The sequence below is a fragment of the Pristis pectinata genome, chromosome 1 (assembly GCF_009764475.1).
Source record: "Pristis pectinata isolate sPriPec2 chromosome 1, sPriPec2.1.pri, whole genome shotgun sequence".
NCBI lineage: Eukaryota > Metazoa > Chordata > Chondrichthyes > Rhinopristiformes > Pristidae > Pristis > Pristis pectinata.
The window spans coordinates 121,680,211-121,707,950 of NC_067405.1; the positions used below are offsets into that span (position 1 = coordinate 121,680,211).

Consider the following 27,740-nt stretch of genomic DNA (forward strand, 5'->3'; position numbering starts at 1 on the left):
AGTGCAGAGAAAATTTACAAGGATGTTGCCAGGACTTGAAGACCTGAGTTGTAGGGAAAGGTTAAAAATAGGTTAGGATTCTAATCCATGGAGCACAGAAGAATGAAGGTAGATCTTAGAGGTATACAAAATTGAAGGGTGTGGGGGGGGGGGGGGGGGGGGGGGAGGTGGAGCCTGCATACATTCACCCAAAGGACTAGAGGACATAGGTTTAGGGTGAAAGGTGAAATATATAAAGGGTATCTAAGGAGAAACTTCTTCAGAGGGTGGTGAGAGTGTGGAACAAGCTGCCAGCAGAACTGGTAGATGTGGATTCAATTGTAACATTTAAGAAATTTGAAAGGACGTGGTCTGGGTGCAAGTAGATGGTACTAGGCAGAAGATTCGGGTCGGCATGGACTGAAGGGCCTGTTTCTGTGCTGATGGTGAAGAACATGTTTTATTATGTAGGGGCATCTAGAATTGGGTCACCCACTTAAAGCAGGAATGAAGAGAAATTTCTGAGATTAGTGAACTTTTAAAATTCTCTATCCTAGAGAGCAATGGAGGCAGAATCACCAAATAAATTTAAGATGGACTAAATATGTTTACAGGGAGTGGAAAGGAAAATGGAATTGCTTCAAAAGATCAGATGAGACATCATTGAAAAAGTTGAGTTCAAGGATCCACTCTGCCTGCTCCATTCTAACTGACTCAATATAACTTGTTTTGCAAGCAACATTTGTGCATAAAATTGCCTACCATTCCGAGTCAGCTCAAGAGCTCCTTGTCACTAGTTTTTGCCCATTTCCAGACTGTTTCAATTGTCAATAATTGATTACCATACACTACTTTTGACCAACCACTTAAGACCTATTAAATATTTTAGTCAAACTATTTATAGTCTAGTACAAACATAATCATACACAAATTTCCCCCCCCAAACCTATTTTGTACTGATGCCAGTCTGCAGGTTATATATACACAAAATGTATAACGATGGTTTCTATTTTTACAAATAGACAAGGAATCACATATAGCCTGTGATTGATAATTTAGCATTTGACATTAAAGGATTGTATCCTCCATCTCAAAGCGAAACTTTGGCAACAATGGTACATAGAAACAGGCCTTACGGCCCACCAAGCCTGCACTGGCCATCAACTACCCATTTCCACTGATCCTACATTAATCCCATTTTTATTCTCCTCAACTCCAAGTCTGTGTAAGTGAGTGGTAATTTACAGTGGCCAATTAACCCACCAGCCTGCATGTCTATGAGATGTTGGAGGAAACCAGAGCATCTGAAGAATATCCATTTAGTCAGAGATACACGTGAGCTCTGAATTAGAAAGCAGCAGGTTTCTCCTCCTCTAATAACCAAAATGACTAATAATGTTGAAATCAAACTCAGAGCAACAACAGATTCCAGTAAACTTCAAACATGTTGCATAGTTTAAATTATGTACACAATTTCTGAATGAGACTTTTAGAGTACAATTAGTTTGGGTGCTATCTAAAATCCTTCAGGAAAAGGAAACCTGCACCTTTTAGTGTGGTCTGGCCCAAACTTTACCAAGATAACATACTATTTGGTCAACTCCTCAGAGATCACTAGGAAGCCAGGAGTTTGTAACAGCTAAAATTGATTATTGAAGGGGGGTCACCACTTCAGTGTGAACTTGGGCAATGTGTGCAGCTACGTGGGAATTGCTCAGACTGTTAAAAATAAACATCCATCAGAATACCTTCATGTTATCAGTACTTCAATATCAGAACTATCCCAAAAATAGCTAAATTACCTATTGCTTTTGTATTTTACAAAGTTTATATTATCAAGAGTCAGCTTTCACTTTAGTAGAAATAAAAGGGACTTTGTAACACTATTAATCACTTTTCCACAATTCACTCGCATTCACAAGACTGGCAACTTGGGAGAGAGATTACAAAGTTGTCCTCACCCACAGAACTTTACCCTGGCAAACAAACATCAACAAGAGAAAACAAATTACTTATTAGGCCCCAGCAGTGTTACTGTGGCAGAATGATTGCAGTCTTATTCAGAATCTCATTGGCTACACAAGCCAAAACTGGAAGTCTGACATGGAAAAGGATTGCATAGCCCAGCAACATCTTGGCAAAATTTTAAATACAGTTTATATGCAGTTCAGATAACATTACGGTTGAAGCATTTCTAAACAGACCACTTCAGTACAAAATTGCTTACCTCTGTTTTTATCATACGACTTTTCTTTTTGCTGATCCGGTCATTGCTTGCTTCAATTGAAGGGTTGCCAAGCTTTCTTTTTGATGACACCTTTTCTTCAAGAAAAGGTTCCTGAGCAGCCTTTAAAAGTTGTTCTGAGCCGAAGTGGATGTTTTGGTGGCTGGGATCATGTTTCCCAGGGTCTTGAAGAACAAGCATGTTCATGAGTCTGTGATCCCTTTCAACATCCAAATTGAGAGAGGATGATCCAGTCAGTACATCCAACTCCAATGATCCAAACTGCTTCTGTCCAGGATCTGCCACACAAGTATTTGTTGCAAATGTCAGTTCATGCACGCTGTTAGAAAGTACTTCCGATTCCCTTGAAGATTGTGGAAATGTACTACCAGTAGCCACCGTTTCCATTTGTGTGGAATTTAACTCTGTATAACTGCGTGCAGGTGGAAAGGTTGTCAACAAGGATTGTTTGTATGGTTTTACTGCCACAATAGCATGGGATAGATAGCTTGTCCTTTCAGAGCAGACAACTTGCAGACATTGTCTACCACTATCTGATTCACTTGAAGTGCTCTCCAAATCTCCATCATATGGATCCAAATACTATATTTTTAAAGAAAAGTTAACAAATAATGAGATTCTTTCTTCTCCCAAAGCAGGTTCTGCACAATTAAAATATTTAAGGATGCAACCTCTCTAAACCCTTCATTAAAAAGGAAACCATTCACCAATATATTAATCCAGAACTCAAGGTATAAATGGAAATACAAAAACTGCAGATACTGAGAATCTGAAATAATAATGTAAAATGCTGGGGATACATCAGAACTGATGAAAGGTCATTGACCTGAAACACTAACTCTGTTTCACTCCCCATAGATCCTCTCTGACCTGCAGAATATTCCCAGAATGTGTTTTAATCTCTGTTATTAAAGATTACTATTCAATGAAATTCACCATCCCAAAGTCTGTATTCGCCCTTACAGGGCTCTATACCATTATGCAATTTTATTTTAAACATGATGCCCATTAGAGAGATCTCTTCCAACCTAAATAATGAGGCATAATAGTTCAGCGGTTACCAGCAAATCTTTAATATTGCTAATATTCCAAAGATGTGCCATTGTATCACTACAATAAACAAAGGGTCAATTGAAAAAAAAATTAAACTTATCTAAAAGCATTTTTGGTTTACTCATACTTTGGGATTTGAATTTCTCAGCCCTGTCCATTATTGCAAATACAGGGATACATTTATTAATACATAATTGTTATTTTATGGTTTCAAAATTGTAAATAAACAACAAAATAGTGTGTGGGACCACTTGAAGATCAACTTTCAGCATTTAGCTGTACTGAAGTGCAAGGTTCAACCAGAAAAGGACCTGGTGGTTTAATAGCAAAGGGAAGTTGTACACTATAGCAGTCAGCAGAATATTCTTCGATTTGGTATCACCAATGGTAGGACTTGGAACACGACAAAGTAAGATGGAATGCACTGATATTTGGCAAACCACTGGAAGCTTGGGATTTTCTCAGTAGTTTCAATATTAGAATCAGTTTCAGGAAGTTTTTCTTCTGATAATTTGAAGTATTTTGACCAATCAAGTTTTTGTACTAATTTACTTCATTGGATTTTTTTTTAAATTTTAAACTTATTTGAACAAGAGAATGACTAAAATTTAGATAGTTACAAATCAAATACTAGCTGAAGTCACAGTGTTAAAATGAGAGTTTTAATCACTAATATGCAATTATAATTTCTACATATACAATTTTTTTCTTGAAATAATTTACTGAAGGCATCAAGGTGATGCAAAAGATAAATGAAACAAGACATTGGGACAAACCTATTAAAATAAAACAATGTTTTATTCAAGATATTCAATACTCAAGACAGGCAGCATCTGTGGAGGGAGAAATAATTTCAGGCCAATGATCCTTCATCAGATATGAAAAAGGCAAGAAAGCAAACATTTCAAGTTGCAGAGAGGGGAGGAGTGAAGCGAACAAAGGGAATATCTGAGATAGGGAGCAACTAAGTTTGTCCAGGGGATACAATTACTTTCAGTACCATCTAAGAGAGAGAAGTAAATGCTAATTAAATCTTAGCTGATCCATTTGGAGAAGTGCAAAGAGAGGAAGATGAATGAGAACAGTTAGGGGTAAAAAAAAATACCAGAACTAGGAATTGCAGAATTTAACAGTTACAGGTGAGCCCAGCATTATGGATGTTTAGGTCATAGAAATTTGCCCTTACAGAATTCACAAATCACTACCCAAAAATTTCAGATACAGAGTCTCAAGGACTGTAACATGCCTAAATAGAAGAGGAGGGGTTGTTCCTCAAGCTTACATTGGGCTTTGTTGGAACAGTGCAAGCAACAAAAGGCACAGAAGTCAAGAGCGGTAGTTGGATGTTGAATTAAAGTGAGAGGCAACAAGAACTCAGGGACAGTGCAGAGGTGTTATGCATAATAGTCATCCAATCTACACTTGGGTTCTCCAAAGTAAAATGCACTTCAAGTGCTGGGCAGATGGAGAACATAGAACAGTACAGCAGAGTACGGGCCCACGATGTTGTGCCAACCTATATAAACATCTACTCCATGATCAGTCTAACCCTTTCCTCCTACACAGCCCATAACCCTCCATTTTTCTTACATCTATGTGCTTATCTAAGCCTTTTAAAGTCCCTACTGTATCAGCCTCTACTACCACCCCCAGCAGTGCGTTCCAGGCACCCACCACTGTGTATAAAACAAAACCTACCTCTGACATCTCCTCTAAACTTTCCTCCTCTCACCTTAAATAGATGTCCTCTGCTAATGGCCATTGCTGCCCTGGGGAAAAGGTACTGGCTGTCCACTCTATCTATGCCCCTCATAATCTTATACACCTCCATCAAGTCAACTTTCATCCTCCATTGCTCTAAAGAGAAAAGCCCTAGTTTGCTTAACCTTTCCTCATAAGATATGTTCTCTAATCCAGGCAGCATCCTGGTAAATCTCCTCTGCACCTTCTCTAAAGCTTCCACATCCTTCTTATAATGAGGCGACCAGAACTGAACACAATACTCTAAGTGTGGTCTAATCAGAGTTTTAGAGCTCACGGCTTTTGAACTCATTCCCTGGACAAATGAAGGCCAGCACACAATACACCTTCTTAACCACTCTGTCAAATTGCGCAGCATCTTTGAACTTTGACTTGAACCCCAAGATCCCTCTGTTCCTCCACACTGTTAAGAATCCCTCCATTAACCTTATATTCCACCTTCAAGTCTGATCTTCCAAAGTGTACCACTTCACACTTTTCCAGATTGAACTCCATCTGCCATTTGTCTGCCCAACTCTGCATCTTGTCTATATCCCGTTGTAACCTATAACAATCTTCTACACTATCCACAACACCTCCAACTGTCATGTCATCTGCAAACTTACTAACCCACCCCTCTACCTCCACATCCAAGTCATTTATATATAAAAAATAACAAACAGCAGGGGTCCCAGAACAGATCCCTGTGGAACACCACTGGTCACTCCAGGCAGAACACGCTCCATCTACTACCACCCTCTGCCTTCTGTGGGCAAGCCAATTCAGAATCCACACAATCAAGTTTCCATGGATCGTATGCTTCATGATTTTCTGGATGAGCCTACCATGGGGAACCTTGTCAAACGCCTTACTAAACTCCATGTACACCACATCCACTGCTCTACCTCCATCAATGTGTTTTGTCACATCCTCGAAAAATTCAATTAGGCCTGTGAGGCACGACCTGCCCCTCACAAAGCTGTGCTGACTGTCCCTAATAAGACTATGCTTTTCCAAATGCTTGTAAATCCTACCCCTAAGAATACTCTCCAATAGTTTGCCCACCACTGACATAAGACTCTCTGGTCTATAATTCCCAAGATTATTATTATTACCTTTCTTGAACATCAGAACAATTTTTGCCATCCTCCAGTCCTCTGGTACCACTCCGGTGGCCACGGAGGATGCAAAGATCATTGTCAATGCCCCAGTCATCTCTTGCCTCGTTTCCCGTAGTAACCTGGGGTATATCCTGTCCAGCCCCGGGGACTTACCTATCCTAACGTTTTTCAGAAGCTCCAACACTACCTCTTTCTTAACCTCAAGATGCACATAAGCCTGCTCCATGCTGACTTCACATTCGTCAAATTCCCTCTCCCTAGTGAGCAATGAAGCAAGGTATTCCTTAAGGACCTCCCCTACCTCCAGACACATTTCCCCCTTTATCCCTGAGCAGTCCTACCCTCACCCTCATCATCCTCCTGTTCTTCACATATGTGTAGAACACCTTGGGGTTTTCCTTAGTCCTACTCACCATGGCCTTCTCATGTCTAGCATCCTTCCTGGCTACCTTACAATTCTCAAGAGCCTGGTCTGATTTTTGCTTCCTAAACTTTAAGTATGCTTCCTCCTGACCAAACATTCCACTTTTCTCATCAACCATGGTGCCTTCATCCTTCCTTTCTCCATCTCAGTGGGACAAACCTATCCAGAACCCCATGCAAGTGGCCCCTAAACCTCCACATCTCTGCTGCACATTTCCCCAAGAACATTTTGGGCCCTATATCTTAGGAAGGATGTACTGATGTTGGAGAGGGATCAGAAGAGATTTACGAGGATGATTCCTGGAATAAAATAGCTTACTTATGATGAGTGTTTGTCAGCTCTTGGACTGTACTCACTGGAGTACAGAAGAATGAGAGGGGACCTCATAGAAACATTTAGAATGTTGAAAGGACTGAACAGAGTAGATGTGGTTAAGCTGTTTCCCTTGGTGGGCGAGTCCAGGATTAGAGGGCACAATCTTAGAATTAGAGGGTACAGGTTTAAAACAGAAATGAGGAGAAATTTCTTTAGCCAGAGGGAAGTGAAATTATGGAATTCTATGCCACGTACAGCTGTGGAGGCCCAATCATTAGGGGTGTTTAAGGAGGAGATAGATAGGTATCTAATTAGTCAAGGTATCAAGGGATATGGGGATAAGGCTGGAAATTGGGGCTAGTTAGGAATAGTTTTAGTTTAGCTCATGGAGCAGACTCGATGGGCCGAATGGCCTACTTCTGCTCCTTTGTCTTGTGAACATCTGTTCCCAATTTACTCTCCCATGTTCCTGCCTAATACCATCATAATTAGCTCTCCCCCAATTAAAAAAAGCTTTCCCATATCGTTTGCTCCTATCCTCATCAACAGCTATGGGAAAGGTCAGGGAGTTGTCATCACCATCTCCGAAATGCTCGCCCACGAGAGGTCTGTCATCTGACCAGGTTCATTGCCTAGTACTAGATCCAGTATGGTCTCTCCTATAGTCGGCCTGTCCACATACTGTGTCAGGAATTCTTCCTGGACACACCTAACAAATTCTGCCCCATCTAAACTTTCTGCACTAAGGAGATGCCAATCAATTTTAGGAAAGTTGAAGTCACCCATTACGACAACCCTGTTATTTTTGCACCTTCCTAAAATCTGCCTACTTACCGGCTCCTCAGTGTCCTGGTGGCTACTGGGGGGCCTGTAGAATACTCTCCATAGAGTGATCGCTCCCTTCCTGTTTCTGACTTCCACCCACACTGACTCAGTAGACGATCCCTCCACGACGTCCTCCCTTCCTGCAGCTGTGATACTATTGCTGATCAACAATAGCACTCCCCCCACCTTTTACCTCTCTCCCTTTTGCTTTTAAAATATTTAAACCCTGGAATATCAAGCAGCTAATCCTGCCCTTGCAACAACTAATTCTCTGTAATGGCCACAACATCATAATTCCATGTACTGATCCATGCTCTGAGTTCATCACCCTTATTCTTAACACTTCTCACATTAAAGTGAACACATTTCAACCCATCCAACTGACAGCATTTATGCCCTATCCACTCTATCCTTCCCCACAGCCTCTCCGCATAATGCATCTACTTTTACACCAACTGCTCCGTCATCTGACCTAACACTCTGGTTCCCATCCCCCGCCAACCTAGTTTAAACCCTCCCCAACTGCTCTAACAAACCTGCCTGCAAGTACATTGGTCCCTCTTGAGTTCAGGTGTAACCTGTCCCTTTTGTACAGATCATACCTTCCCCAGAAGAGATCCCAATGATCCACAAATCTGAAGCCCTGTCCTCTGCACCAACTCTTCAGCCATGCATTCATCTGCCATATCTTCCTATTCCTAACCCCACTGCTGCGTGGTACAGGCAGCAATCCAGAGATTGAAAAAACAACAAAATGCTGGAGGAAATCAGCAGGCCAGGCAGCATCTGTGGAGAAAAGCAGACCGTCAATGTTTCAGGTCAGGACCCTTCTTCGGGACTGAAGACAGGAAAAGGGGAAGCCCAATATATAGGGGGGGGAGAAACAGCAGTGATAGGTGGACCAAAAGAGGGGAGGTGGGGTGATCACATGGTAGGTAAATGCAGGGGGAGGAGAGGAGATCAGATTCACCATTGGGTGTGGGGGAATTCAATGTTTCTCTAGCAATCCAGGGATTACTACACTTGAGGTCCTGCTTTTTAGCTTCCTTCCTAATTCCCTACATTCTCTCTTCAGGACCTCATCCCTTTTCCTATCTACATCATTGGTCCAATGTGTATGACTTCTGGCTGCTCACCCTCCCCCTTAAGAACGCCGTGGACTCGATCCGAGATGTCTCTGACCCTGGCACCTGGGAGGCAACATACCATCTGAGAGTCTCATTCTCATCCACAGAATTTCATTTGTTCCTCTAACCAATGAATCCCCCATCACTACTGCACTCCTCTTCTGAGCCACAGAGCCAGACTCAGTGCCAGAAACTTGGCCGCTGTGGCTTTACCCGGTAGGTCATTCCCCCCAACAGTATCCAAAGCAGTATACTTGTTGCTGAGGGGGACGACCTACCAGGGGAAAGCCACAAGGTCCCACTTTTACACTGAGCAGTTTCTACAACAGCCACTCTGCTTGAGCTTACCTTCTTTTTATTGGCTGCTGCTGCCCAATTAGCCAACCAACTAATCAACAAGACTTGCTCTTTGAAATCCTTCCTGCTCTCGCTCCTGTAAAGGATTGATACTGCATTCCAAAAGTAAAATCATTGTGGATACAGTATCAATGTCAATAAGGAATATTCCTGGACAAAACACATGTCCCAATAACATGGGGACAAATCTTATTGACAACTGTCTGAAACTGAACCAGACTAACCACACCCTTGATGTCACATTTAACCCAGAGCTTGGGTAGGGCATGAGACCAGACACTACCTCCACCTCCATAACATTACTGACTCCATCCCCTCTGCTGAAATCCACATCTTTTGTTGCCTCCAGACTTGAATATTACAATGCACTTCATGAACTCAGTCATTTAAGACTCTGCTGTCCTAATTCATATCAAACCCCATTCACTCATCACTTTTATTCTCGCTGACTACATTGTCACAGAGTTAAATTTGATTACTTTTCCCCTCGACTGATCAAATCCCTCTGTGATCTTGGCCCTACCAATTTCCACTTTCTCCTATATCCCTCATATATAAACTCAAATTTTGGCCAGAAATTCCCAATTTAAAAAGAAAATGCTTCAGCTGCTCATGCCAAGTCTTTCTACGTCTTCCCTTTTTAAGGCTTTCCTCAAAACCTACTTCTCTGACCAAATGATCTTTGATCATTTGCCCATTATCTCACGTGATTTGCCATCAACTTTTGTTTTATAACACACCTTTGGAATATTTTTCAAAGTTAAATGTTCTGTACAGATTATTTCATCTAGGAGAGTTCCTTAACATTGTGTACCAAAAACTGAAAAAAAGTGTATGATTTACCCACCATTTGAAATCATTCTACTAAAGCACTGCATAAATATCACATAATAATCAACAAAAGTGCTGCTTAAAAGAGTTATGAACGGAACCAACTATCAGATATTAAGATGCACTCTCAGAAAGGAAAACAAGGTTAAGGAAGCTCATTTCTAAGCCATGTGTGAATAAGCTTCCTCCGAATATTAAAGCTAATGAAGGAAGGAAATGTGTTGTAGATGAAACATTTCTTATGGAAAACCATAGCATGGCTATAACCAATAGTTATAAATTCTAAAGTAATATAATCCAAACTTTGGCTTTTTATAACATTTAATCTTGTTGCAGAATACTGCTGTTCATCAGTACATTCTGCTAATTCAGTACTACTGAAAATCTTCACTTAGATAAATAGTTTGAACTTGAGCATTTTAAGATTTATTTTAAGTTCCAGGCAAATACTCACTTGGTTTACTGTATCATGAACCTTTGTGGAAGTAGGTAAACTTCGGTTCCAAACCTGCAGTGGATAGATAAAGCAACGTTTTTAAAATGCATGCAATTTTTAACCACTTCCAACGAAAAAGAAAATTACCTCAGTAATGTAAGCATCTGATTCAGACTCTGTACTCGATTCTACTTTACACTTGTCCTAGAATGGAAAAAAAGTTGAAAAATAGTAACACATTCTTACCTCTATTAGAAATTAGTTTTACAAATAAATACCTTTCCACTTACCTTGTACTTAGTCGCCAATACTTCCATGCAGTCTGGAGGCGTGTATACATTTGTGCCATCAACAAATTCTGAAATACCAATAGTTAAAATATGTTAGTAGCCTTTCAGGATCTGCTTAAAGAATTTGGAATTGGCCAACAAACCAAACACATTAAATGTACAAATCCCAATGCATTGAACCTCCTTTGAGCCAGCATTAGTGACTATGCCTTTAGCTGTCTAAGCTTCTAGCTCTGGTATTCCCTCCTCAAACTGTTATCACTTAGTTCTCTCCCTTCCCTTAATAAGCTTCTCAAAATTAACAAAATCTTCTGGTCATCTGTCCATGTAGCCTTGTCAAATTTTGTTTGTTAGTTTTCCCATGGTGTTTTGACTACATAAAGCTTTAATTTTATAAATAAAAGTTGATGTACTCAATTGTGTGATGCTATTGATCCTCTTCATACTCTTAAAGTGTCTAAATTAATATCACATGACCAAGCCAAAGATCCCCTTGTGCATTATTCATGTTTATTTGCCTAATTAACTCAAGGTGGCAGTATGAAAACCTTTATTAAATTTTTCTCGTGTTATTATTAACAAAATAGATGCAATAGTTGACTAAAAGATGCAGACATTGTTCCACTCAAAACTAATAAAAAATACAAGCACGATGGACGCCACAAACAACTTAGCAAAGTATGATTTTTTTTAAAACATGAATAAACCATCTCCTCAGAAAAGGAGTCTCAAATCACATCCTTCCACTGAATTACCAGCAAATCAGACAAACTCCTGGCTACATGCATCCAAGACTTGATACATTTATACTAAAGAGTATGAAATGACATTTTTCTTGATGTGCAAGTACAGTTCTTCCTCACCCCACCTTTCCAGATACTTATCCAGTAGAACTTCAGGCCTTCTTCAGAACAATGCTCCATAATACACAAGTTACATTAATGACATTGGTATTCATGTTCACCTGACTGAACCTTCTTGCCCTCCTTCCAAAATCCACTCATTAAATAAGTAATACTCATAAATGACTGTACTGACACGTAAAAACTCTACTCTACACTCAAGATCTCATGCTGTGCACAATAATTTTTAAAAGATTTTTAACTTTGTTACATGAAATCATCCATCCTCTGATACTATACCAGTGATATATACAAATAACTTGGATGAAAATGTAGATGGTGTGTTAGTAAGTTTGCAGATGACACAGATTGATAAAGTTGTGGACAGTGAAGAAGGTTGCCAAAGGCTACAGCAGGATAAAGATCAGTTTCAGATATGGACACAGAAATGGCAGATGGAGTTTAATCCAGGCAAGTGTGAGGTGTTGCATTTTTGGAGGTCAAATGAAAGGGGAAGGTATACAGTTAACGGCGGGACCCTTAACAGCACTGATGTACAGAGTGATCTTGGGGTCCAAGTCCATAGCTCCCTGAAAGTGGCCACGCAAGTAGATAGGGTGGTAAAGAAGGCATATGGCATGCTTGCCTTCATTAGTTGGGGCACTGAGTATAAGAGTCAAGAAGTCAAGTTGCAGCTTTATAAAATTTTGGTTAGGTCGCAGTTGAGAGTATTGCATGCAGTTCTGGTCACCCCATTACAGGAAGGATGTGGGGGTTTTGGAAAGGGCACTTAAGAGGTTTACCAGGATGCTGCCTGGATTAGAGGGTATGAGCTATAGGAGGTTGAACAAACTTGGTTTGTTTTCTCTGGAGTTTCAGAGGCCAAGGGGTGACCTGATAGAAGTTTATAAAATTATGAGAGGCATAGATAGGGTAAACAGTCAGAATTTTTCTCCCAGGGTAGAAATGTCAAATATTAGAGGACATTCATTTAAGATGAGAGCCTCAAAGTTTAAAGGAGATGTGCAGGGCATTGAAGAAGATTTTAGAAAGACACTCTGATATGCAGGGAATGGACAAGTATGGATTATGTAGAGGTAAAAGAGATTTAGTTTAATTTGGCTTCTTGTTCGGCACAGAAATAGTGGGCCGAAGGGCTTGTTCCTGTGTTGTACTGTTCCATGTTCTATACCACTAATGGCTACAAGTACCGAGACAGGTGCCAGGAGTCAACTATCATTACCTTTAATTTAGCTACTATAAATAGCAGCAAATCATTACATCAATCAAGCTTATCCCAACATTCAGTTTTGTACTTAGGAGCATTTCATTTCAATTTCTTCCAGGTAGAACACAGCATCACACATTACTTCAATGAAAATTCCAAAATAACGCCTCGACATTATTGTTCAATCCCCGAGAGGACAGAACGGCCTAATTTCTTATCTGAAAAGAAAACAGACTCACAAGAATTACTTCGATTAGGTGTGCAAGACTGCGGTAGGGTTTGGGCCAGAGGGGAGAGACTCTCACTTTGTGCAGGACTCAGCGATAAGTTCCCACTGAGCAGCGTGTGCGCGCTTGTCAGGGCATAAATGAGATCTAAATAAATGTATTGCTGTCGAATCTCTGCAGTAGTCGACATCAAGCCTTCTGATATTTTATCGTGATAGAAACAATATAACAGCTTACGAGGAGAACGAAACAAAATTTAAATAACAAATCTCTGCAGCTGGTCTTAACCCATTAACAATTCATTCTGCCACCTCTCTAAATCGTGTGTTTATAGCATTCCAGTCAGCCAGTTATATTTCCAATTGGTAGAAAAGGGAAAGTGAAACGTGTATCTTTTGTTTTAATTCAAGTCAGGCCACAGCGTCTTACTTACCTTGAGCACAACAGCGAAGTCGCCTTTTCTTCTTCCTCTTTCCTGGCATGGTCGGTTATTCTCCTTCAACGACCAAGTATCAGGCAGAAATTGTCAAACGCTTCAACTCTCAGGACAACTGATTTCTATGTTACCCACCTGGGACCCACTCCTAATCAGAGGTGGCCCGATCTTTCCACCGGCCAATAGGAGAGCCGCATACGGCGCGCAGTGACTATTTCTTCTGATATAGAAGCGACCAGAAAAAGGTTGACGTTACTGGTCCAAAACAGCTTGGCACTTCCATTCTGTTAATTGAGCAGTGGGCTCCATTAGTTCTCACCTTCCAAACCAATTTACTGCATTCTCATCTCGAGAATTCAGGTTCTCTCTTTGAGGGAGATGAGGTGCAGAAATTCACTTGAACTTCAAAGCTTAACAATGGGAATGACTATTTATCACACTGGGTTCTCAAAAACTGCTTATAGAAGTTTCCACTAACATTGTCAAATGTTTGTCCTTCGAGGGATTGGAACGCATGTTTAAAATGTTCCTCCGACTCTTTGCTCAAGAAATCTGTTTAAAAGGAAGTGTGGTCTGTTGATGTAAATTACTACATTATATATTTGAAAAGTTTATAAATGAAGTGATATTTCCGAAACTAAAGCAATATAATTGTTGCATACCAGAGAGCAGTTGAAAACCTGACTCGTTATTTTCTGTAGTAATCCTTTGCATGCTGTAATATTTACTAGTTTAAAATAAGAAGGAACATTCCTTACATGAATCCAATATAATTACAGATCTATCTGGTCTTCTCACCCTCTGGAGTCTCTGTAACAGTGATGGTGTGTCTGAAGTCTCACTTGTTGTAATGGGTCATGTACTGATAGATGGCATATGCAATATATTTCTTCACTGGGAACATCATAAAATATTAGAACAGGGAGATTATGCTAGAACAATATAAAACACGAAGTATAGTCCTGGTCATGAGGACATTGCTCAGATTAAAAAACTGTAGCTTTGAGGAAAGAAAGAATGAATAGAGTGAGCATGTTTTCTTTGGAACAGAAGAGGCTGGTCACCACACTGTTGGAAGGACGTGATTGTACTTGAGAGGGTACAGAGGAGATTCACCAGGATGTTGCCTGGGATGGAACATTTCAGTTTTGAAGAGAGGCTGGATAGATTGTGTTTGTTTTCCTTAGAGCAGACGAGGCTGTGGGGAGATCTATGGGGATATCTTACCTTATAAATTATGAGAGGCACAGATAGTAAGATACTTTTCCCCATGGCAGAGGTTCAAGGGCATAGGTTTAAGATGAGAAGAGCTTTAGAGGGAATCCGGGCTTAAATCTGAAATGCACAGCCTGAAGACATGGAGACAGGTACTCTTACAACATTTAAGAAGCATCTGGATAAGCACTTAAATCGGCAAGGCATGGTCAGCTACAGACCTAGTGCTGGTAAATAGGATTAGTAAGATAAGATTTCTTTATTAGTCACATGTACATTGAAACACACAGTGAGATGCATCTTTTATGTAGAGTGTTCTGGGGGCAGCCCGCAAGTGTTGCCATGCTTCATGCGCCAACATAGCATGCCCACAACTTCCTAACCTGTACATCTTTTGGAATGTGGGAGGAAACCAGAGCACCCAGAGGAAACCCATGCAGACACGGGGAGAACATATAAACTCCTTACAGACAGTGGCCGGAATTGAACCCGGGTCGCTGGTGCTGTAAAGCGTTACGCTAACCTCTACACTACTGTGCTACACTAGTGTGTAAGTCCTTGATGGTTGGCATAGACATGATAGACTGAAGGGCCTGTTTCTGTGCTGAATGACTCTGACTCTAAATTTAAGCACATAAAATAATGAAAAGTGAAACTGAATAGACAGAATGTCCTGACTTCACTTAGTAGAGGGTCAATTTGGCAGGGGATATAATAACTGGTGGAAGCAGTGGAGAAAAGTTGAAAATTATTTCCTCCCAGAGACAGGTGGGGATCTGGAAGTCAATTACTGCAAAGCTAGTAGAAGCAAAACCTATGTGTACTTGTGAAATGCCATAACCTAGAATACTATAGAGTAAGAGCTGGGAAAAGGATTAAGCTGGTAACTCTTTTTAGGTCCAGGTGGCCAGAAATGGGATGAACCCCTTGTTCTGTGCCATAAGTTTCCATTTGAAAGGATACAAAAGATGGGGCTAGTCTTGGTTCAAGTGCAAACACATGCAGCAGCTAAGTTTGCATAAAGTTGAAATTCAACTAATGGAGTTGAGAGTTATGAGGGAATGAAAATTAACTGTGCATTACAGCCAAAGTTCAACATTTCAGGAACAAGGATTGGTCCAGAAACTTCACCATTATCAGTACATGTACCTAGATAGCTGCCAGCACTCAACTATAACTACCTTCAGTTCAACTCCAGGTCAGATTCAACAAGTATTTTGTCTACAGTGACCACAAATAAGAAGAATCTTGTGATGGAAAAGAAAATTAGTATAATGTAAACAATAATTCAGAAAAGTAAGCTGGGTGGCTGTGTAATAAAAATCAAATGACATGCAGGAAAAGTGGATCTGGTTGAGAATTTTTTTTTCCCCCAGTGAACATACAGAAGAGAAACAGACGTGTTCAATATTGGAAGTGACATAAAGGCAAAGGTTTAAAACAATTGGTCCTAAAACATAAAGCGGCGGGTAAAATACTGGATAAAGAGTAACATATAAAAAAAAACATGTTTTAAAAAGTTGTTGGGTTATTAAAGATACCCAGGGTGACATATAATCAAGGATCAGCCAAAATCTTGTATTCTTTTCCAAGTCCATGGTGCTGAAGTGTAACCTCCACAAGAAGTGTATTTCTGGAGACACAATTGACTGCAGATGCTGGAATCTGGAACAAAAAACAAGCTGCTGAAGGAACTCAGGGGGTCAGGCAGCATCTGTGGAGGAAACAGACAGTCAACATTTCGGGTCAAGACCCTTCATCTAGACCTCTAAAAATAAATAATCTTCTTGTTGGAGATTTGAAACCTGGTCTCACTCATGACAGGTGGGGATATTAACCACTATACTAATGAGAAACCAATGTAGGTAAAGTGTATTTCTGGGTTTGGCGAAAACCAAGGGGTTCCCGCTTTTGTCCTAGTAAAGTTGATAAGGTTTTCTTTGTGATTCTTCTGAAAATTACTGTAGTACCTTGCAGAACAGATTTCAGAGCAGAATAGGTTAGAGCTTCTTTAAAAAAAAACCTGAGTATTCAGCAGCTGTTCTTCATTGCTTATCTTTTTCTGTCAGCAGAATAAGTGTCCTTGAACAGTACTGCAAATTCTAGAGTCTATTATACACTCCCTCAAAATGCAACTTGAACAATCATGTCACAAATGATGCCAAATGAACAAAACAAGCAGTAATTGCACTAACTGTTTACCAAAACAGAGGGATATGGAAGAGCAAATTTGTGGACAATATCTCAGAAATACAGAATAACAAGGAATTATTGTCTAGGGGAGTGGATGTTGTCTATTTTGACTTTAGCAAGGCCTTCAATAAGGTCCCATATGTAGGCTGGTCTGGAAGGTTAGGTCCCATGGAATCCAGGGAGAGCTAGTTAGTTGGATTCAAAATTGGCTCGGAGGTAGGAAGCAGAGGGAAGTGGTTGAAGGTTGTTTCTCAGAATGGAGGCTGGTGATTAGTGGTGTGCCACAGTGGTCAGTGTTGGAACCCTTGTTATTTGTTACTTATATAAATGGTTTGAATGGGAGTGCACAAGGCTTGATCACTATGTTTGGGGGTGACATGAAATTAAGAGTTGTTGTTGATAGTGAAGAAGGTTATTGTAGATTACAGAAGGAAGTAGGCTGAGGAATTGCAAATGGATTTCAATACAGATAAGTGTGGGGTGATGCATTTTGGGAAGTCAAGCCAGTGTAGGACTTATTCTATGAATGGTAGGGCACTAGGGAGTGTAATGGAACAGAGGGACCGAGGAGTACAAATGCATATTTCATTGAAAGCAACATCACAGTTAGAAAGGGTGGTGAAAAAAGGCGTTTAGCACACTGGCCTTTATCAGTCAGGACACTGAGTATAGGAGTTGGGACATTATGAGTAGGAGAATGAGGGATGACCTTATAGAAGTGTTTAAAATTATGAAAGCCATAGATAAGGTGGATAGTAACAGTCTTTTCTCCAGGATAGGGAAGTCCAGAGCCAGGGGGCATAGGTTTAGGGTGGGAGGGGAAAGATTTAAGAGACCTGAGGGGCAACTTTTTCACCCAGAGGGTGGTGAGTATATGGAACAAGCTGCCAGAGGAAGTGGTTGAGGCAGATGCAATAGTATCATTTAAGAAGCACTTGAATAGGTACATGGAGGGGCGGGGCTTAGAGGGATATGGGCCAAATGCAGGAAATTGGGATTAGATGGGTGGGCACCGTGGTTGGCGTAGACTGGTTGGGCCGAGGGTCCTGTATCTGTGCTCTATTGCTCTATGACTCTATTAAAAGGTGATTTTAACTGTCCAAACGTGGTCAGGAATAGAAAAGTAAACAGTATACAGTGTGGAGAATTATTGAAGTTTCAGTCAAGCGGATATTTTAATCAGAGATATGGACAAATTAGTCTCCAAATTTGAATAGAGGAAGGATGGTTGAGACAAGGTAATAATCTATTGTAAAAAGGAGATTTAGAGATTTTAATCGATGGGTGTATATACAAAGTCAAAAGAGCATTAGAGAGGGTGAACAGGAAGGATCCCTTTTCCTTGTCTCTTTATGTCCTCCATGAAACCCATCTTGCCCATGAGTCACCTCCTTTACTCTCTTTCCTATTCCCACTGAACAATTGAACACTCAAATTCTCTTCTTGACCTCACGTTGGCTGAAATTGTTCTCCCTAAAGTACTATTGCCTTCTCCTCAGAAAAAAAAGCCTTTATCACTCCTTCCTTGCAAAAACACAATTTTTGGCTTTTTTTTTCTTCTTCTATAAAAGTAATTAAATTTGTAGTTGCTTGAGCTTGTGCTTTCTTTTCCCATAACTTTGGAATCAGGGCAATCTGGTTCTGCTCCTGTCACAGTACCAAAAAGTTTTTAATTAAAAGAACATAAGTTATGTCCTATGTGGCTATGAAAAAGGAAGGAAAAGTGGTTAGATCCTGGGGATATCTAGTCACGTAGCACACAAATCACAAGAGGATAATATCTGAAAATATTGTGTACATTTCAGGTCATCATTAAACAGTAGAGACAACCTGAAATGAAGTAGGAGGCCAGGTTGAAGAGCCTGTGATTTCTTATTCAGGATGGGAAGTTTGAGGGAGATGTTATTCAAGATTCTGCAAAAGATAAAGTCAAACTAAGTAATGTGCTGGACATCATCAGAGAAGTTGGAACTAGGGTTACACACATCTTTAATTACCCTATCTCTGCTTTCAACACCCATCACTCTCATGTCACATTGGTTCCATCAAATCACACACACACACACATCCTAAATCTTCACTTGAGTCCAAATGAGTTTTGGAATGATGCACATCCCCAACATAACTCTGTTCAGTTATGAGTACCAATGTGTCTTATACCATGACGCACTATATAGGCAACCCCCAAGTTACAGCCATCTGAATTATGGAAATTTGTCATTACAGAATTCATAAATCACAACATAAAAATTTGAGATATGGAATAAAATTTGCTTTCACAGAACATGTGGAAAAAATGTTACTAAATCAACACAAAATGTATTTTTTTTCCAACTCATGTTTCCTGATGTTGCAGAAAATTGCGATATGGCTTTTTCCACGCATGCAACCCCTTCCCCCTCCCCCGTAAGGCAGGTGTCACCTGTACTTATTAACTATTCTGCCACATCGTTGATCATGCTATTATCACAGTACTGTTTTCTTGCAATTCCACTCTTACCTCTCATGTTGAAATCATGTTATCTTCTTAAGTGGTAATGTTTCAGAGCTCCATCTTTCTTTTTCTTGCAATCACTAAGTAGAGGGTCAGCTTCCACATATCAATGAGTACCTAGGTGGCTCTCATCACTTATCACAAAGTTTTAATTATATGCCTTAACATTTTGGACAAAATTGCAATTATTTATTACAGTAGTGTATTTTAACCCACATTATGAGTTACATCATTTTTTTCCTCTAAGATTTATCCAATACAACTTGTATCACATTGGGCAGTATTACCTCTTTGCCATCCCTCTTCCAACTTCAAACCTTTCCTAAAAAATGGTTTTATTTCATTCCCAAATAACTCCTTTTCCAGTTCAAAGTCTATCTTCATTGGTGATGCAAAACTATGTAGTGGTGCTTCACTAGATTGTCAGCAAATCTTTAGACTAAAAATCCACTATGGTACTGCAGGTTACTACAAAACTATGGAAACATTCTATGAAACCACAATTGACCTTGGAATGTCCCAAACTATCCTCCAAACTCAAATACAAGAGAGCAGGTATGAAATGAACACCATTTTGCTATCTCTAATCCAGTAAGGCTTGCAGCTAAATTTAACATGAAGGGTTCAACACCCCCTCCACCCCCATAATTTAAAGCAATTGCTTAGATTTCCTTGTCAAGCATGCCTAAAATGTGCATTAACAAAATACTGACAAGACTGAACCACCATCAGGTTCTGCTCTCAACTACCTTTTCTAATCCATGTTAGCTGAAATTGTTCTCTTTACACATGAAAAAATAATCCTTACAAATTTACATAACTTTATATTCTCTACAAAAGATCCTTGAATTTGCAATTTCTCAAATATGTGCCCATCTTTTTTCTCCAAATTTTTTGAATTCCTCTAATCTGGCTCCCATCTATAATTCTGAGCTTTTTTTGGCAAGTGTCCCTACTTGGCCAATCTGTAGTTTCACATAGGCACACCACCTTGCAACACTACTTAAAACCTCAAAGCAAGCCTTTGACAATTGCCCTTAAAATATGCTGCACATTAGAACACCTGCCAGATCAGTGTACATTTCAAACAGGCTGCAATGCAAATAGGGCAACAAGGTCAGTGTTATCCATCACTGGCAGTTCCATGAACATATGCTAGTTTTGACTTGGATTTGCATTCTCTCCAGGAATTATCTAATTGAAGTCACTAGTAGTTGTATTATGTAGTGCAAATACTTAAGTATCATGGCAATTCAAGATCAAAATATGCTCCCTACCAGTACCCCTCCCCCCTTGCTCAGCTATCATCTTAGTAAAATACATAATAATATTGCCCTTTGTGGCACAAAATGAGCAGAAATCTTCCCACAAAAGGCCAAGTTTTGAAAGCTCGGCCTTGACTCCTACCAAGCCGGTCAAAAATAACTATCCTCAACAAAATTAAAGACTAATCTATGTAAATCTGAGGTATTAATAATCATTAAGTGGCAATATTCAAGCATCAGTAATGAAAACCACAAAATTACTTTCTCAATACCTTGATGGATCATATTTATAAATTGAGTGTTCATGTTAGTCTACAAACTTTAAGGATGATGATAGAAAAATGGCCAAAATCTAAATTTCTATTTAATACCAGAGTTTGTGGGGAATATTAGAAACAGTTAAATACTACTCTATTTGACACATTACATTCCGGGGCTCCACTATAGGAGCAAAGTCAAAATGAACCCTGCAGTTTTATAGATGATTGAATTGACTTTGAAAGATCACTTTTCATTGTGCCTAAACATGGAAGGATACGTGATGGTCAAGACAACTCCTCTATTACACAGTTTAAATTGCAATTGCCACAGATAAAAAAAAGTGTGCAAGTTAACACTATAGTTAACTCAACCCACGGTTCTCAGGCATAGACTCTTAGGATAAAGGAATTAACTCCAAGTCCTTATTTGACCCAAATAAAGGGTAACTCATGGACTTAATCATACCATTGCCGTATACCACTTCAAAAATGACAGACAAAAGATGAGATTTAAACTAACTTTTATTTCACAACATATGTTGAAGTTAGCAACTTAGTTTACGGATATTTACTGAACAGTTTACAAAACTCATGTCACCCATGCTTCACGCAATAGTTACAGCTGTATTTACTACTTCTGTTTAAATGTGACTGCAACAGCCCTTCAGAACAAGTATATTAGCATTCTCTGTTTGTTCAATCAACTTCTTCCATTCGTGAAGTATCATCATCATCACCTTCCAGTGGTGGCATCTCTTCTGTGTTTGTTGGGACTGTATCCTCCATGACAGGATCTTCCTCATCAATACCTAGACAGGCAAATCACATGATGCTTGTTTAAAAAAAGTTAAATGGCAAAACCAAGGGAGGCATCTTAACCTAGCCTTGGAAATACACAAGACACTCCCAACTTAAATGCTTTAATATTTAAGAATCAATTGAGATGTAAAGCTTTGGCACTCATACTAACCAAGACCCAGTTTGATCATCCTGTAGATGCGATTTGCATGAGTTTGTGGATCTTCCAATGAAAATCCAGAAGAGAGAAGTGCAGTCTCAAAAAGAAGAATGACCAAATCCTTCACCGATTTGTCATTTTTGTCAGCTTCTGCTTTCTGCCTCAGTGTTTCAACAATTGGATGGTCAGGGTTAATCTCCAGGTGCTTCTTAGCTGCCATGTAACCCATCGTAGAGTTATCTCGGAGTGCCTGTGCCTTCATGATTCTTTCCATGTTGGCAGTCCATCCATAAGTACTGGTTACAATGCAACATGGAGAGGCAACTAAGCGATTGGAAACAGTCACCTGTGGTTTTTGGTGGTGGGTTGGGTGAAAGGAAAAAAGGAAAGAAAAAAATTCTTAGAAACAGAAACTGCCCATAACCCTGAAATTATCTACCCCTGCCCCCCCAACAATACAATCTCTAAAGAACTGGAAATTCAGAATTCCATTCCTCACACTTTTTTGTTAATCTCCGACAGTAGTTAATCCATTTTACAGTATTTATGCCATCCTTGAAAATTGAAACATTAGCCCTTAAACTTTTGCTTCAAGGAAATCTTACACACCCCAAAAATACCAACTTTTTTTTTAAAAAAAGCCTTGACTAGTGGCATGTTGCCCAAGACTCATCTGGATTGATTCCCTTAACTTCCTTCACTGATGTTCCCCTTTAAAAATCCACAAGACCAAATGCCAGCAATGGTCGAGTAGATAACCCAAAATCCTTATATTAATAATTACAAAGCACTGGCATTAAGTGCTACAGAGTCCAAGAGATAAGCAGTTTTTGCTATTTATCCTATTATTTTTGTGGCTTGATTAACCAAGTTTGTTCATGTGCTAATTTTCAAAATTACATGTTCCCCTTCCAAGTCACTGGAAAACTCAATTCCCCAAAATGAACTAGTAAATATTGCAAAAGATAAAGTTTTGATCTTCCAACTCAAATATACTAAACCAAAATACAGCTTCTTCTAGGGTATTAGTGGGTCAAAACAGAAAAGTAATAGAAGGTGCAGAACTAAAGGAGGTCCAGTATTAGTCATAATCCATCTACTTTTATCACAAGATTCATTGGCACTTTGTTCAAAGAAAGCAAAACCAGTTTCATGATTACACCCAAACAAAAATGACAAAGACAGCAGAACATACTTTCTCAATTTTCTTCTCCAGTATGTCTTTCATAATCTTGCATAGATTCTCAAAGTTTGCTTTCTTTTCTTCCTGTTTCTTTTTCTCCTCTTCATCTTCTGGAAGTTCCAAACCCTCTTTTGTTACAGACACCAAAGTTTTCCCATCAAATTCTTTTAGCTGTTGCACACAGTATTCATCAATTGGCTCAGTCATGTAGATCACCTCTAATCCATGTTTCCTTAACCGCTCCACAAAAGCAGAATTGGCTACTTGGTCCTTGGTTTCTCCTAGATATTAAAATAATTCTAATACTTAAGTTCAGAAGCCATGCACAGTTCAGAACCAAATTAGAGCACATATGCACTTTACATACCAGTTATGTAATAAATGTGCTTCTGGTTGTCTTTCATACGAGAGACATAATCTTTGAGCGATACCATTTCATCCCCACTCACTGAAGTATGGTATCGGAGCAATTCAGAAAGCTTCTTGCGGTTTTGAGAGTCCTCGTGGATTCCAAGCTACAAGGAACCAGAAGAAAGTTAATAAGCAAAACCAAGAATTAACTTTTTTTGGGTCCATTGTATACAAAGAAAAATCATGCTTTACATACAAAACTTTGCAGTGTGGGCCTGTTCATAAAGAAATGCAGTAAGATGTGGCCACAGATCAATTAACAGAGACCCTAAACATGGTTCCAAACAGCAAGGAAAATGCAGTGAAACCAAATCCAAAAAACCCAAAATACAGCAGTAATGCCCTACAAGGAGACCATAGTGTTCAAGCAGTGCAAATCTAGGGATTCCCCTCATGCAAGGATTTGTTGTGAACTTGCATCTTCCACTAGTTCCATTTACCTTTAGGTTTTTGGAAAATTGCTCATACAATTTCTTGTAGTTTTCTTTGTCTTCTGATAGTTCTGTGAAGAGCTCCAGGCATTTCTTTACCAGGTTCTTACGAATAACTTTTAGAATTTTGCTCTGCTGCAACATCTCACGGGAAATGTTAAGAGGCAGATCCTCCGAGTCCACAACACCCTTAATAAAATCTAAGGAACAAAATCCACCATTAGGATTTTTCACTATAAAACTTGCTCAAATCACATTCACATTGCATAAAGTGACAATCATGGTCTTAATTTTCTTATCAAGTACTCACTCAGATATTCTGGAATGAGCTCTTCACAATTATCCATAATGAAGACTCTGCGTACATATAATTTAATGTTGTTTTTCTTTTTCCTGTTTTCAAACAAATCAAATGGTGCTCTTCTTGGTGCAAAGAGTAGTGCTCTGAACTCCAACTGACCTTCAACAGAAAAATGCTGTACAAAAGATTTGTAATTAGTTGCATTAAATGAACAATTTGCTGTTTAAATATTTTGAGTAGCTTCATGGCATACTGAACTTACTTTTACTGCCAAATGTTCCTCCCAATCATTTGTCAGACTCTTGTAGAATTCTCCATATTCTTCATTTGTAATATCTTCAGGATTTCTTGTCCAAATTGGTTTTGTTTTGTTCAGTTCCTCTTGATCAATATATTTCTCCTTGATTTTCTTCTTTTTCTTCTTGTCACCTTCTTTCTTTTCATCTTCTTCTTCATCTGATCCAACATCCTCAATTTTTGGTTTGTCTTCTTCTGTAGCATCATCATCCTTCTTCTCCTCTTTCTCTTCTCCTTCATCATCGCTGATCTCCTTATCACGCTCTTTCTCCACCTGTTCAGAACAAACCATGAAGGACATATTTCATGAGGAACTCAGTTCCTTTTACAGGTCAAATATTACTAATTACAGTTTAAAAGGTAAAAGAACTCAATTTGAGGCAAGACTCACAAACAAGGTGATGGGGTAGCCAATGAACTGCGAATGCTTCTTCACAATCTCCTTGATTCTCTTTTCTTCTACATATTCCATTTGATCTTCTTTCAAGTGCAAGATTACCTTAGTACCACGACCAATCTCTTCACCTGATGAGATGAAAAACAATGAAAATAAAATCACTCAGACTGTCAAAAATGGTATATAACCAACAAAACATCACAAGTTTACATCTGTTAAGATTATTTCACATACTCACCATGATCTAATCGAACTGTGAAAGATCCTCCAGCAGATGATTCCCATACATACTGATCATCATCATTGTGTTTGGTGATAACTGTCACTTTTTCTGCCACAAGATAGGCAGAATAAAAACCAACACCAAACTGCCCAATCATTGAGATGTCTGCACCAGCTTGCAAAGCCTCCATAAAGGCTTTTGTTCCAGACTTAGCAATGGTACCAAGGTTGTTGATGAGGTCAGCTTTGGTCATCCCAATGCCTGTATCCCGAATAGTCAAAGTACGCTCTTTTTGATTTGGTACAATGTCAATCTTCAGTTCTTTACCAGAATCCAGTTTGCTTGGATCAGTCAAACTTTCATAGCGAATTTTGTCAAGAGCCTTTATTTAAAAGAAAAGTAAAACAGAGTTAATGACAACAGAAGCCTCAACTACACAACTCCATGCTCAATCGAGCTGAAGTTCTTTTGCTAGATTCATCTTAAAGTGGAATCATCACTTGCGATTTCCTTCAAGCATCCTTAATAGATGGATTCAAAAATCCACAAAACCAAATGGGAGCACATCATCCTCAATATAGGAGGATGATCCAAGGAACTAAACAAATTATCCCAGTGCATACTGCACTCAATTTGAATCCCTGGTGGATAAAAACAGAAGCAATAATTGTTACATGGGTGAAGCACAAGACTTTGTGGAAACAAAGCATACCCTTTGTGTATTTTTACACTGCAAGTTCCTTTAAATAATGGAAAATTAGGCCCTTATGTTTAATTAAAACTGGAAGGGTCAGAACATTTTACCGTAGAAGACAACACCACTCAGTATGATCACCACTAATCCTATACCTCATAACCAAAAGTTTAAAACCTTGATCAAGTTTCCAAGCTCAGATGACTTAAGGAAATAAAACTACAGTGTATTGCAATTATAAGTATTACTGATGTGGCAGCACTTATTAGCACAAATTACAGCCACAGAGAACAAGGGCAGCAAATACATGGAAGTACCCTCAAATTGATCATGTCCTCCCATTTATTCACCACTAGGCTAACTAAACCTTGACTTCTACTTTCACCAATTGTGATAGACAAGGTTGTTGGTGACACACATGGATTGAGGGCTTAGCGATACATGGATGAAATGCCAACAAATTGTACTAACTCAGATAGGCATCTTGGTCAGCATGGAGGAATTGGGCCAGAGCCCATTTCCATGCTGTACAACTATTTGAGAAATAAGTGCCTTTAGGCAAGGCTATTTCCTTGATTAATATGGGTGGACAATTGCTTGCTCTTTAAATCTAGAGTGTCATTTCAGTCAATTAGTTGACACAGTGATTATAATTGAACAGGGTCCTTAAGCTAGCTCCAAATTACATTAAGGAATCATGTCTAAAAATCCATTTTCAGCCTCAGATTCCAAAGAAGCCACTACAGTTTTAATTTCACCATTTCTTCCAGCAAAGCTCACCAGCATCTCCTACAAAACACATAGAGATTCAACTCCATTGGAAGTGCCAAATCAAATGGAATTAAGCGAAACCTGGGCAAAGCATCAGATGAAAGTCACTTACGTCGGAAGAATTGGAAATGAGCTCCCTCAGAAAAATCTCTTTATTGGAATAAAAGGTATTGATGATCAAGGACATCAACTGAGCGATTTCCGCCTGGAAGGCGAAGGTCTCGGTCTCCTCCTCCATTGGCGCGTCCTGGGTAACTGTCGGGGTTTCCTCAGGCATCTGGTTCATAAAAAGAATGAAAATGTCACCCGAACAAGGAGTAGGCGAGATAAACAGTCGCCAAAATGGGAAATAAGTACAATATCGTCGATACTAACGATACCCCAGCAATTCCACATGCGCAAGGCATGCTCCACCCACCAGAGCAAGCTTCTAGAAAAGTCTCGGTGTTACCAGAAGCCTTAGCGCCGTAACGGCGTCTGACAATGAACCGACAGCGGCGGTTGAAAGAAATGTTCGCTAATGGCCGCATGGCGTGCGCTTTAGTTATTAAATATTACAAAAAAAAGCTTTTCTACAACATTCGGTTCGTCTGCAAATTGTGTTGACGTTTTGTAAGTAAATATCAGAATTATCATCCGGTTCATTTGAAGTACTGAAGTCAACAAATTATTATTTAGAAAATAATTGATAACCAAAATTTTTCACCTCAATTGGGTTTCATTTCATGGGGAGCTTATTAATATATTCAAACTTTGTTTAACTTTTTACCTTGACCGGTTTCTTCGGGACCCTCGCGCTCGGAAAGCCGCACCTGGCTCGCTAACAACGACCCTCACTGCTGCAACCACCTTGGCGAATGCGGGGAAAAAGGCGGCGGGCCGGCTTTTATATGGCGCCTCGACTTCGCGAAATTAAAGTTCGAGAAACATCTCGAACCCTGGTCAAGGCGTTGCGCTGATTGTCAGGCGAGTTGACCAATAGAAACCGCAGGCAGCTGACGCGCCAAGCCCGGTGGCCCAATCAACGGCGCGAAGGCGGAGACACTGAAGGCAATGCGGAAAGTGGTTGAAATGAGTCACAGCCCTGGGTTGCTGGAATTTTCTGAGCTGCGGGGCGGGAGCGGCGTGGTGGGTATGGACCGTCTCCGGCTTGACCTGAAGCCGGGAAAAT

General features: G+C 39.7%; 2 protein-coding genes across 2 annotated transcripts; both read right to left on the bottom strand.

Moving 5' to 3' along the window:
* Window positions 1-1,005: 1,005 nt before the first annotated feature.
* LOC127575529 (uncharacterized) lies at window positions 1,006-13,602 on the bottom strand. Its single transcript, XM_052025465.1, has 5 exons — window positions 13,474-13,602; window positions 10,744-10,811; window positions 10,601-10,657; window positions 10,472-10,525; window positions 1,006-2,806 (listed from the first exon to the last, which is right to left on the bottom strand). Exons 1-5 carry the CDS (start codon window positions 13,520-13,522, stop codon window positions 2,174-2,176), a joined length of 861 nt encoding a protein of 286 aa, XP_051881425.1. The 5' UTR covers window positions 13,523-13,602; the 3' UTR covers window positions 1,006-2,173.
* A 7,805-nt stretch (window positions 13,603-21,407) lies between these two features.
* On the bottom strand, window positions 21,408-27,496 carry LOC127579661 (heat shock protein HSP 90-alpha). Its single transcript, XM_052032616.1, has 11 exons — window positions 27,339-27,496; window positions 26,682-26,846; window positions 25,120-25,486; window positions 24,876-25,009; window positions 24,450-24,758; window positions 24,197-24,362; window positions 23,896-24,086; window positions 23,412-23,559; window positions 23,057-23,325; window positions 21,874-22,207; window positions 21,408-21,712 (listed from the first exon to the last, which is right to left on the bottom strand). Exons 2-11 carry the CDS (start codon window positions 26,844-26,846, stop codon window positions 21,600-21,602), a joined length of 2,196 nt encoding a protein of 731 aa, XP_051888576.1. The 5' UTR covers window positions 27,339-27,496; the 3' UTR covers window positions 21,408-21,599.
* Window positions 27,497-27,740: the final 244 nt, after the last annotated feature.